General features: G+C 30.5%; 1 protein-coding gene across 8 annotated transcripts in view; it reads right to left on the bottom strand.

The window, feature by feature from the left end:
* LOC129921226 (SLIT-ROBO Rho GTPase-activating protein 1-like) overlaps positions 1 to 13,574 on the bottom strand; it is a 747,084-nt gene that overhangs the window by 383,112 nt on the left and 350,398 nt on the right. For all 8 annotated transcript variants that reach the window (XR_008773488.1, XR_008773486.1, XR_008773487.1 and 5 more), the window contains 2 exons: positions 5,553 to 5,681; positions 4,834 to 5,491 (listed from right to left, as the gene is read on the bottom strand). Coding sequence is in view for 4 of the 8 variants with exons in the window: in XM_056002959.1 (XP_055858934.1) it covers positions 4,834 to 5,491; positions 5,553 to 5,681 (787 nt within the window). In the remaining 4 variants the exon portion in view is untranslated. The remainder of the gene's footprint in view (positions 1 to 4,833; positions 5,492 to 5,552; positions 5,682 to 13,574) is intronic.

The raw sequence follows: 13,574 nt of genomic DNA, 5'->3' as shown, positions 1-13,574 counted from the left end.
TACAAACAATATGAAACGGTTGAATTACTTTTGAGGTTTTATGTGAAAAGAATATTTCGTCTTCCTTCCAATACCCCCCACTATATTGTGATGTTGGAAACAGGACTCTCCCCGCTCTTCATTCGCACACTTAAGCTTCACATAGACTATACAATTAAGGTCTTGAACATGTCTAATGAAATGGAAGTCCCAAAACTCTTCAATTACTGCAAAATTGCGCTGGCTTATCGTGAAAGGCTAATTAATGAAATGTCTTAAGCCACTCAGGTTTTATTATTTATTTATTTTTTTTTATTATACTCTTTATGTGATTAATTTAAATTTGCTTTACTTGTAATATTTAATCTGAATCTGTTAAATTTAACCAAAGTTATACAACTATTTGTCAATCTGGCAGACGGCAATACCATGCTATATCTGATTTTGTATGCAATTAATTGTTTGAAATGTTGAATAAAAATCACAATTAAAAAAATTTAATTATATCTGAGCTTCAAATGAGCATCAAATTCATGCATTCTCAGTTTTAGGAATTTAATTTGTGGAGATGCTAACTTTTTTTTGTCGAAGTGACGTCATCAAAGACTAGTTTTTGGCCTATAGGACCGGAATGGATTACGATTTGAAGTTTTAATGTAAGTTTTTGCAGAGTATCACATCATATTTATTATTTGACATTTTTAGTTTTTTTAAAAAGATTATAGATAAAAAGTCTCGAAAAAACTGCATCTGTTGCAGCCGATTTTATGGTCAAATCATGGAGCAACAAATTCAAGATTGGAGCAACTAATTAGCAACAAATTATCATTAAAATTCTGCATACTCAGATTTTGGAAATTTGGGGGTGTGAGTGCTATCTTGACGTCAAGATAGCACCCACACCCTTTCTATCAATTTTGAGGGGGAAGGGTGGAACAACAAATTCCAGATTAGAGCAACTAACTATTGCATACTTATTTTTTTAAATTTTTAGGTTTTTCTTGGTGTGGGTGCTATCTTGACGACGTGCGTCGTTTTGATATGTTCCACAATGCATTTTGGACATGAAGGAGTTGGATTTAAAAGTTGAATGAGACCTTTTTGAAAAGGTGTTGATAGGCCCTTTAATTTTTGTTGCTGTGCGTAAAATTTTTGGGGAATTTAGCTTTTTTGAGAAAACGGTTGAAGTGCATTTCAAGGTCAAATCTTGGAGCAACAAATTCAAGATTGGAGCAACTAATTAGCAACAAATTACTGCGTACTCAATTATTTGAAATGTTGGGTTTTTAATGGGTGTAGGTGCTATCTTGACGTCAAGATAGCACCCACACCCTTTCTATCAGTTTTGAGGGGGAAGGAGTGGAGCAACAAATTCGAGATTAGAGCAACTAATTAGCAACAAAATACTGCATACTCAGATTTTGGAAATTCGGGGGTGTGGGTGCTATCTTGACGGACTCGGCTATTTAACGCGAAACAGGCTCCTTGAACTTTTAACTTGCTCCTTAAAATTTTGATTTTCGATTTATTTAATTTTTTAATTTTGAGCTTGGCTTAAATCGCCAATCGGCTCCTTAAAAATCAAAGCATTTTACAGCAAAAATCCACCAAAAAGTGAACAGACAACCATACATTTTTCATTTGATTTTCATTCAAAATTTAATTTTACGCCCGTAAATGAGCATGAAAACCAGAATATATAAAAAAAATGAAAAAAAAAATTATACTTGAATTCTGATAAGCAAAAGTTATTTGAAAATAAAAAATCTCATGCCACAAATTTTGTTTGGGTTTTTCGGGCCATTTTTGCAAGCGGCTATTTTTGGCTCCATGATTTTTCAAAATCGGATCCTTGCCTCAAAAATATTCTGGCAACACTGCCCAAACGTTTTCACCTATCATTACTACAGTTTTATTTTTTTTTTCTTTAAAAATATTCCTACAAATATTAATGTACACTGAGGGAAAAAACGCAACGCAAAATGTAAAATGTTTAACGTTGATTTAATGTTGAAAAAATTAACATGAAACTTATTCAAAATAAAATCGAAACAACGTAAGAATTTTTTTTATTTTCGTCGGACTTCAGCTTTTGTTGTATTTTATCACTCTTATTTTCAACAGTGAGATAGCACGTTGGTAAAGCATTCGCCTATTTACCCAAGAGTTGTAGGTTCGATCCCCAGCGGCTGCCCATTTTTTTTTTTTTTTTTTAATAAATTGATACTTTTTTTTAAAGTTGAAACAACTTTGATTTAAAGATGTTTTATAACGGTAAACCACTTTAAACTAAGGATGTTCTACTTTGATTTTAAAATTTTCGTCCTCAACGCAAAATAATTCCGAAAAATAGTTGAATCAGTGTGGTTTTCGTTGATTTTAAGTTGTTTTTTCCCTCAGTGTATTATCAAAACCATTTTACATCTCAGACATCTTTTTCATTTTCATAACATTCGTTGAGACCTCATCTAAAACTTTGGCGCCGGTGATAGCGATCAGGAAAATTCACCAGGAAAAAAGAAACTGTACAAAATTGAATATTTTTTCCTGATGCTTGTTTATAGCGATCAGGAAAATTTACGTCAGTTGACACAAGCAAAATCTACCTATTATCTTCTTTGGAACAGGAAAAAATTGAAACACTTCAGGGGAACGATTTGTTTCATTTTGCTTAAAATGTCAATCAGCTTGCACGAAAATGAATTTGCATCAGGAAAACAAATAAATATAATTTTAACAAAAAATAATAGTTCCATTGAAAATTTTACTTTCAATAAAAACTATCCGAGTCATTTATAATAATCGATTGATATATCATTTGAGTTTTAAATCGAATAGAAACATCACAAATTATGTATTCGAAAATTTTTCCTGATTCATTTTCCTGATCTCTATAACCGGCCCCTTTCAACCAATCCCATCTTCTGTTTGGCTTATATATTAATGTTTGACCAATCACATAACATCTCTTCCATTCCATTAAAGTCATTATTTCGCAACGTTCCTCTTATTGTTGCCAGATGCAGATCGAATAATATACCAAAAAAAAGCCTCCACAAAATAAGTAACATTTGTGTTCGTAACATTTGAATTCGTAACATCGCATCGTTTCATTCGTATCATAGTCGCTCGTAACATTTGTTTGCGTATCATCATTACTATGTCATAACTAGCTACTGACTGATTGAAAAAAACTCGGCATATGTATAATAATCCAGTCAAATAAGGGATTAACCTCGGAATGAATGCTAATAGAATTTTTTTTGCTCAATACCTTCGTTTTGGCATTCTATAACATACCTCAAAAGTCTAGAAAAATCTTATGTCCGGAAGTCAGGTTTTGAAGGTCAGAGCGCGAAATGCAGATTTTCAAAATTAGCAAAAATAGACGATGGTATTATGTACCAACACAAATGATACATGATTTCAAGGTATTTTTTAAAAAAGAGGTATAATTTTTTTCAGAGACATCAGATTACCTTGATTTTAGATTTATTGGAATCAGCATTAAGAAAATACCTTGAAATCATGTATCATATGTAGAGCTGTAGCAAATCGTATGTATTCGTTACTTAAATGCGAATATTTGCTTCAGTAACGAGTAACGAAACGTTACTTTCGAAACGGTATCGTTACTCGTATTTTTCGTTAATGGGTACTGAAGTAACGAAACATACGAGCTACGAAACATATGTACGCGTAACGACCCCATTCCAATTTCAATACTAAATCATCCGATACACGAAACGAAGTGATACACTCAATTTGTCGCATTTAGCATCTTGTATCGATATCGTTACCCTAGTCGGAATGCTATGTAACTCCAGATAATTATCTGGAGTTCACTTTTATCTCAATAAAAACAGTAGTGCCAAGGTGTCGTTGTGTTATCGATAATAACTTATACAGAAATACCAAAAGAGACGTTTTGGTATATTCTCTATGTGGCCGAAATATTCCCACGCCGCAACCAATGTGTTTATGACCTTTTTGTTAATGGTCTTGAAAGGTATTTTAATAATATACAAAATTTTTTTGGTTTCTCAAAAAATTTGTTTATTTTCAGTGCAAAATTTTCAACTAAAAAAAAGCAGAGAAAACGAGGTTTGAAAATCACTCTCAATAGCAGAAAAATGAAAAATTGTTCGACATGGTTGTAATGAAGTGTTAATATTCCGAAATCTACGCGATGTACTTTTGAAATAAAGGTCTCTAAAGAATTGTGATAAGATTACTAAGTTTCCACGTTTGATTAAAAATCGTAAAAAAAAAATCAGTATAGATACCTTCAAACTCTTATAACATGAGAACGCCGCAACTTAAATGAATGTTTATGGCCTTAAAATGTAGCTTAGATTATACTAATTGTTTTTGTTTTTTTTTTCAAAAAAAAAAAAATTTTACCTACCAACGGACGAAAATTACTTAAAATCCTAAACATACGAAACGTATCAAATACATGAAATATACGAAACATACGAAATATACGAAAAATGCGAAACATACAAAAGTAACGAGTAACGATATTATTGATGCGGGTACTGGTATCAAAAGTAACGTTTACATGCGGGTACTCATTTTGTCGTTACTTTTACAGCCCTAATCATATGTGTATATAATACCATTGTCTATTGTTGCTAATTTTGAAAATCTGCATATCGCGCTTTGACCTTCAAAATCGCGACTTGCGGACATGAGATTTTTCGAGACTTTTGAGGTATGTTATAGAATGCCAAAACGAAAGTTTTGAGCAAAAAAAAATTCTATTAGCATTCATTCCAAGGTTTACCCCTTGTTCACCTTATTTGACTGTATTATAAAATATTAAATTAAAATTTAAATTAATAAACAAACCATATGAGCTTATTACTCTAATGCAGCTTCTTATAATCAAAGGAATCTGTTCGTTCGTTATTTTAAGGTATTCTTCAAGTGATCCACCAAATAATTTCGGGCGAGTACGGCTATCCATTAAGATGAATTTAGCTTTATTGTCAACTTGACTTGTATTCATGTTCGTTTTAAGAGCGATTTGATTTATGATATTTGACAAACTTGAATTTGATAAACTTTTTACTAAAGAAGTTTTAGATATAACTGCACCTGATGCTCTGTCTTCACGAAAATTCCTTTTTTCTGGTTCAACAATGTTTCCAGTTACAGTTCCTAAGGTCTCCAATATGCCATAATTCACTTCTATGTTTTTACGTAATTTTCTCTCTTTAAGGCTCAATAATTGTGTCTGAAGCAAACACTCAAATTGCAAAAGGTTTTCAATAAAATCGTCGTTTTTTTCTTCATTAAATTGGCGGATATATTTTGAATTTTTCTTGCTTAAAACCGTGCCTTCATTTTTTTCAATTATCTTTTTTCTGAAAGCGAAGTCCGTGTCAAAAGGTGAAGCATTTTTTGCCTTTCGGCAGTTAAGCTTCATTTGGAATCGTTTATGCTCTGGAGTAACATGAGTAAGAATTGCTTGGGATATCATCAAGCAAAACCCTAAGTCCATGCTCTAAAAAATATATTTTGTCATAGTTCTAACAGAATGATAAAACAATTTTATCTTCACCTACATAGATAATATCTTTCAAATCCTTCAGCATACGTTTATATATATCCGCATTTGATGTTTCTGTAAAATTTTTAATTATATTTCCTGATTTCAAAATTTCCAATATGTCATTTGAGCTCGATTGATTTTTCTGGAAAAGAAAAATAAAAAAAAAGATAAATTTAAATAAAACTTATTAATTTTTATTTGAAAATACCGAATATAATGGGCATGATGTCGCATTTTTCGCGGGACAAAATTTTGTTCTTGGAATATGTTCGGGTGTATGTCCTTAACATAAAAGTCAATTTGTTGGATGATAAGAGGTCGAGAGCAGTCGCCATCTTAGAAAAGAGGTTGGTACCGTTTTTATTTAATTGCTCCGTTTTTACGGAGCAATTGAAAAGATACCTATTTCTTGCACAACAAAACAAATTAAATCATTCCTAGGATTAACAGGATATTATGAGAAATTTATTAAAGATTATTCAAAGGTAGCAATACCTATGACCAAATATCTCAAGAAAGGAGCAAAGATAAATATTAAAGACGAAAGAAAAACAGCGTTTCAAGAACTCAAATTAATCATATCTAGTGACCCAGTGTTAAAATATTCTGATTATACAAAAGAATATGTGTGTTTTTTATTACCACCGGGCTTAACTGGACAAAAAAACGCATCGGTGCAGCACTGTATATTGAATCAGTAGCGGATCTAAGGGGGGTGGGGGGGTCGTGAAAAACCGAAAATTATAAGGCAAAAGGTGGAAACGAGCTTTTAAACCATATGAAGGGTTTCTTTATTGTTATGGACTATGCTTTAGGAAATGATTCATGGGCATATTAGCAAGAAGTCGTTTTTAGTTTTAAATATAATCAGGGAATAAACAAAATTTTTGATTTCTTACACATTTTTTTCATGAAAACTTTTAAAAGCTGAAAATCATATAATTTTCCATGATAGCCAAGAACAATCTATCATAACTAATAGCAAAAACTTAATTTCATATTTTGGTTTATGAAGAAATACGCTTTTCTTTGTAACAAACCTGTGTGGAGGAAATTTATTTCATCTAACACATATTTTTTTTAATTTATAAATTTTTTTTTAAGCTAACTTTTGCTTTCAAACATCACATTTCTAAAATTCAAATTAATCACATAATTTTACTTTTTTTACCCGGTACTTTTTTATAGAAAAAAACATTTATGGTTTGATGTTTCCGCAAAAAAATAATGATGCTGAAAACATCGCTCTTGGAAAAATCGATATATCGAAACTTCAAACATTTCTGAATTACTTTCGTACTTTTAGTACAGTTGAACAGAATTTTGTAAAAATATAGGTATTTTTTTCCAAACTGGTCCCTGCGATTTTTATAAAAACATGCAACTGCAATCGCAATGTAAAATGAAGTATGGTCAACGTTGATTCAATTTTGAATAAAAATACATTTTTAAATGATGGTCTTCAACACAAAATAATTCAAAGTAGTTTCCGTTTATTTTAACAAGGTTGAAGTTTCACACAGTGTAGAACGGTTATTTACTTCTAACTTTGTTTAAAATGACAACCTCAATAATTTCAACTAATTAAAATTAAAAAATTAATATAGAAAAATTTTATTTTTTGGATTAAGAAAAATATATTTATTTTTTAAATATCAATTAACGAAAATGCGACATTTTTTTTCTAAGTTTTAATTTGGTTAAATATTTAGCCGAGGAAAAGTTTTTGACATTTGTATCTTTGTCACGAGGAAAATATAACAGCTTAAGTGAAGTATAATGAAAAATATTGATTTTTCCTAATACACACTCATAATGTTGCATTACTTTCCCAATTTTATTTCTTTATTTTCAGTTTTTGATTATTTATTATTAAAATACATACATAAATCCTTCTGCAAATAATTTATCCTCTGAAGATAAAAATTTAACAGGGTCCCAGAGCAGGGTAAATGTTTGACTGCTGAAATTTTGTTTTATTCAAAAATGTATTGTCAAGAATTTAACCTCGGCTAAATATTTAACCCAATTCACACACGGCGTTATGTAGTGTGTAAACAATTATCTACAAAAAATGGTATGCCAGCTATATTTTGAATCGCAATTTTTTAATTTTGTATGTATGTTTCTAAAAACACTTCTTTATGAAATAAACCAAGTTGGCTACTTAGGTATGCAGAGTATTGAGCTTAATTTAAGCTCGGAAACAAAATCATCTCGAAAATACATTTGATCTAAGATTTTGGATAGAATTTTGTATGTTAGCTAAGCATATATTTTGAGCGGGAACCCGTCAAAAGTGTGAAAACAAAAAGTATTCACGACTTTTAGTATTAGAAAAGTATGCGCGACAAAACTTCGAAAAATGGAAAACTATTATTTTAACTGGGTTTTGAGCTGGCAACAGTCTTCTTCTTCTCCATTATCGACGATAGTCATGATCTCGGATGGGGTCACAACTCTCCCACTTTACTGCTTCACACTACGGCTCCGCATGTGGGGTTCAGCTGGCAACAGTAACAAAAAGAAATGAGAATTTATTTCTGATTGGTCAAGAAGGAATACATAGATAGACTATTAATTCGAATAAATAGTTCATCTATGTATTCCTTCTTGACCAATCAGAAATAAATTCTCATTTCTCTTTGTTACTGTTGCCAGCTCAAAACCCGGTTAAAATAATAGTTTTCCATTTTTCGAAGTTTTGTCGCGCATACTTTTCTACCTAATACTAAAAGTCGTGAATACTTTTTGTTTTCACACTTTTGTTACGGATTCCCATTGTCTATTATTGCTAATATTGAAAATCTCCATTTCGCGCTTTGACCTTGAAAATCGCGACTTGCGGACATGAGATTTTTCTAGACTTTTGAGGTATGTTATAGAATGCTACAACGAAGGTATTGAGCAAAAAAAATTTCTATTAGCATTCATTCCGAGGTGAAACCCTTATTTGACTGGATTACTACGATACTAAAGAAGTTTTCACTTCAAAAGACCATAAAATCGTCAAATTTATTATTAAAATACATACATAAATCCTTCTGCAAATAATTTATCCTCTGAAGATAAAAATTTAACAGGGTCCCAGAGCAGGGTAAATGTTTGACTGCTGAAATTTTTTTTTATTCAAAAATGTATTGTCAAGAATTTAACCTCGGCTAAATATTTAACCCAATTCACACACGGCGTTATGTAGTGTGTAAACAATTATCTACAAAAAATGGTATGCCAGCTATATTTTGAATCGCAATTTTTTAATTTTGTATGTATGTTTGTGTTTTTAGAAATAAACCAAGTTGGCTACTTAGGTATGCAAAAAACCTACCCGTTACTACACGGAGTAGGTTTTTTTAAAAGATTTTATTTATAAGATTAAAGATACACTGATTGAGCACCAAGATGAACAATACTCACTGGATACCAAATTGAACATAAAGTCTTAATACTCTGGAGAGTACTATTTATACAAAGATTTCCTTTGTTCTTACTTATGACTAATTACATCTTAAAACTACGAAACCATATGTTGATGGTGATCTCATCGGGATTCTGGATAAGGTGCAATATGATCCCGTGAACGTGCTTAGTAGGCTGTTTGCGATTTCCACATCTTTGGCACGATTTCAATTACAATTTCTGTGTAATTATGACTCCTTAACTCCCCTCTTTCTTTAGGAAGAACGTCCCGCTTCTTCTTCAAGACGTTTCGTCAGAAGTATGACTCGTTTGTTTATATTGTCGAACATGATCTCATCTTGGTTTCTTCTTTTACTAAGTTTCTTAAGATATAGTAATTTAATATACTTATTTAAAATAACACATGTTGTGACAATAATTATGACTAATAGAAATATGGAAAATGGATGGTTTTCAATATGTTTTGTTAATTTCGACATTAAATTTATATTTTCAAACTTCAGATCTTTATTGTCTGAATCCATATATTTTGTAATTATATAATTGTTAATATGAGTCGTTCTTATGTAATTCCAAATTTTTGAAGTTGGATTTTCGTATGTTATGTTATCTATAATAGTTTTGTTTTCAAAAATTATTAAATAAACTCCTTCTATAGAGTTGTTATCTACAGTATGGTTACCTGACAACAAAATGGCACCATCTTTAATTATTTCTATATTTTTATTCTTTTCTTTAATTTTAGTACAATTTCCATTTTCTTTATTTAAAATTTTAGACAAACAAGATTTTTTCAAAGATGATTTACAATATGTATTTCTTAGTTCTAACTTACAATTTTCAACATTTAAATATGTACTGTTACACTTAATTATTTCTTTATCGATTTTTAGTTTACCATCTTTTTGACTTATTGCTCTCGTTTCATATAATTCACAATTCTTTTTTATTATTGGATATTTTATATAAATAACAATTGCATCTTTATTTTGCAATATTTTGAATTTTGATACGTCCATTAGGTCAGTTAATGTTATGGTTTCATGTTCGTGATTAATTATTTGTCGGATGTCTTTTAGGTTCAAAATGCCTGTATTTAATATTTTAACTTTAGCTAATGTAATTGTCTGAATTGTATTCTGTAGTTCAGTTATTATTAATTTATTTATTTGTTTAGCAATTCTTGATTTTGAATCACTTTTAGTCATTACAGCTATCTGTTTTAGTTCGTCAATAGTCTTAAATATTTCTGAGTTGATCATAAATTGCTTATTATTGTTTTCTATTAGTTCTGAAAGTTTGTTTGTTACAAATACATGGTCATCGTGGTCTGGTGTTCCAGCTATCCACTTCCAAAAGGTTCCTAATTCATTGATACCTCTTCTTTTCCTAATATCCTTAATTTCTAACTGACTTAATAAGATTTCGATATGATCAATATCTACATCTTCATTCATTATGTAGACAGAAGAGTTACGTGAGTTAATTGTTTTGTAGCCTGATTTTTTGTTTAATATATTTCTGTTCGTCTCTAAAATAGTTTTGTAATATGTTAAGTTAATAACATGAAAAATATCTCCGTAATTTTCGTAAATGACTGCGTCTCCGTTCTCTATTAATACGTAGTCTTCCCTAGTGTAGTCAATTATCTCACATGATGCAATAGCGATGATTGCCGTTAATACTAAGATCAAGATATTCATTTTCTGAAATGAAAATTAAGTTTTAATATTATCCTTATGTATAATTCTATTATTTTTGTGAATAACTATATTCCTTCCTAAGTCTTCTTTAACTTTTTGTTTTTTATATCTAGGTAAAAGCTTATTCCTACAACCTGCTATTTTCTCGTAAACTATTTGGTTTGGTCTATATTCTTTGGTATTCCTCTTTTTGTTATGGGTCTGAAGCATTTTTCCTTGTGCTTCTGAAAGTCTATTTGGTATATTTTCATGTGTTTTCTTGTTATACAATATTTCGTAAGGTTTTTCGTTTGTCACTGAATGTATCGTTTTATTATATTGGTGGGCTGCTCTAAATATTGACTCTAAGTCACTTATTAAACTAAATTCCTGTTTTAGACATCTAGCTATTTCGATTAAAGTTGAATGAACTCTTTCAACTTGTCCATTCGTGGAACTGTGATGGGGATCGCAATAATAAATAATTATTCCTAATCTTTGCATTAGGGTTTTGAATTGGGGTGTGGAAAAACCTGGTTCGTTGTCAACTGTAATATGCTTTGCTTCAGGGAAAGCCTGAAGTATCTCTAATACTTTCTCGTCTTAGTCTATTTAATAGACCCGAGCTCCAGAGCAAAAATAGAACAAATTCGTTCAAGACTTTTTATTGGCGATTATGATTCCTTGGCATACAAGAATACTCCAGCCAAAAGTGCTACTAAATCCGTTGGTGCATTTCTGAGAAAACGGCAGCACTGGTCGGTTTTCAGTTTTTTTGATTTAACTCGAAAACCAAGCCTGACTTTGAAATGGTTCAAAGACACTTTTCATAGCAAATTAAATTTTCTGTCAAGTTAAGATGGTTAATAAATTTTAAAAATTATTTTTGACTAAAATTCTAACCTAAAATCAAAGAAAAAAAAGTTAAAAAATTGACAATTTTATTTTTTCTTACTAAATCAAGGGGCATTTTGTGTATGTAGCCGGGACGTCCAAACTTTGTACTAATGAAATAAAGTAGAGGTAAAATCCTTTGATAATATGCAATTTTAATTTTTTTTTGTCAAGAAACAACTTAAATGTACCTATTCAAAAATTAGCACTTTTTCTAAATTTCTGACTTTTTTAGTTAAAAGCAAGTTTTTAAAACTCGATAAAATCGTATTAATTGGTAACTTTTTGACTTTTAAAGTAAACATACTTCGAAGGATTGATTTAATATAAACTAAATATGGCAAACAAAAAAATTTATTTGCATCCTTATGGCCTTTTGTGCAATTTTGTGTATGTGCATTTTTATAAATACGGGTTGAATGGATGGACGGAGAGCCATTAGCTTTGGTCTATTGCATAGAAGAACATTTAATACCAACTCTTTTACTGTTTTCAATGGCCTGAAAAACAATTCTTGAAAAATCTGCGACCAACGAAAAGTTTCTCTTGAAAAACGAAAACAATACTCTAATGAGTTTGAAACAAAATAGCTCAGGCAAATTAGTAAACCCAATTGCACTTTTCGCGGGATAAATTTTTTTCATGGAACGTGTTTAGGTGAATGTCCTAATAGTAAAAGTGAATTTTTTGGGATGATAAGATATCGGAAACAGCCGCCATCTTGGAAAAGAGGTCGGTGCCGTTTTTATTTTATAACTCCATTTTTACTCATTTAAACCAAAAATGTCCAAGGATAGACTTATTATAAATTAAATTATCTAAAAAATGATATACAAATGAATTCCGTGAACTAGTTAAATTCAATTTTATAGTCGGTCAAAGTGCATGTTCTTCTCGCAAGGTTAAGACAATATGACATTTTTTCAAATATCCGAAGAACTTTTTATTTGTTTGGGATTTTCTTAAAGAATGAATTATAGCACTTTTAAATATCTATAAAATGAGCCCTTTCTCGTAACTGTAACCAACATAATGTATGAGCCACCTAACGTCGAAGCTCACATTCTACTAGTCAAAAGTGAGAAAATAACAAGTTTTCTTCTATGAGATCGAGCAAATTTTTGAAATGGAGGCATAACCAAAATATAAGTAAACAGTTTTTTAACTATATTCGTCTAAATATTGAATTCAAAGTTTGAAATCTTTAATGTTAACCTTTATATGGTTTTCGAGGTTTTAAATGAAGTGAATTTTCCAATTAATGTGAATAAGCTAAAGTGACATTATTTATAATTCTAAATATAAGAACTGATGCCCTGTCATTTTTCCTAAACATGAACAACTCAATCTCAGCATTACGATAAGTATAACTCAAGATATGAGGCGTGTAAGCCGTTATGTTTTCGAGACTATTGTGTTTAATTTTTGATTGTTTATTTGAACTATTGAAATGTTCAGTTAAAAAATCGTATATCATGACTTCGACGTTTGGTTGCTTCTGCAATGTGATGGTTACAAAAACAATAAAGGGTTCATTTCATCGATAATTAAAAGTGCTATAATTCATTCTTTAAGAAAATCCCAAACAAATAAAAAGTTCTTCAGATATTTGGAAAAATGTCATATTGTCTTAACCTTGCGAGAAGAACCTGGACTTTGACCGACTATAAAATTGAATTTAACCAGTTCACGGAATTCATTTGTATATCATTTTTTAGATAATTTAATTTATAATAAGTCTATCCTTGGACATTTTTGGTTTAAATGAGTAAAAATGGAGTTATAAAATAAAAACGGCACCGACCTCTTTTCCAAGATGGCGGCTGTTCCCGATATCTTATCATCCCAAAAAATTCACTTTTACTATAAGGACATTCACCTAAACACGTTCCATGAAAAAAATTTATCCCGCGAAAAGTGCAATTGGATTTACTAATTTGCCTGAGCTATTTTGTTTCAAACTCATTAGAGTATTGTTTTCGTTTTTCAAGAGAAACTTTTCGTTGGTCGCAGATTTTTCAAGAATTGTTTTTCAGGCC

The sequence above is a fragment of the Episyrphus balteatus genome, chromosome 1 (genome assembly GCF_945859705.1).
Source record: "Episyrphus balteatus chromosome 1, idEpiBalt1.1, whole genome shotgun sequence".
Lineage (NCBI taxonomy): Eukaryota > Metazoa > Arthropoda > Insecta > Diptera > Syrphidae > Episyrphus > Episyrphus balteatus.
The sequence above is the reverse complement of the archived record's forward strand: the minus strand, read 5'-3'. Positions and strand labels throughout refer to the sequence as shown.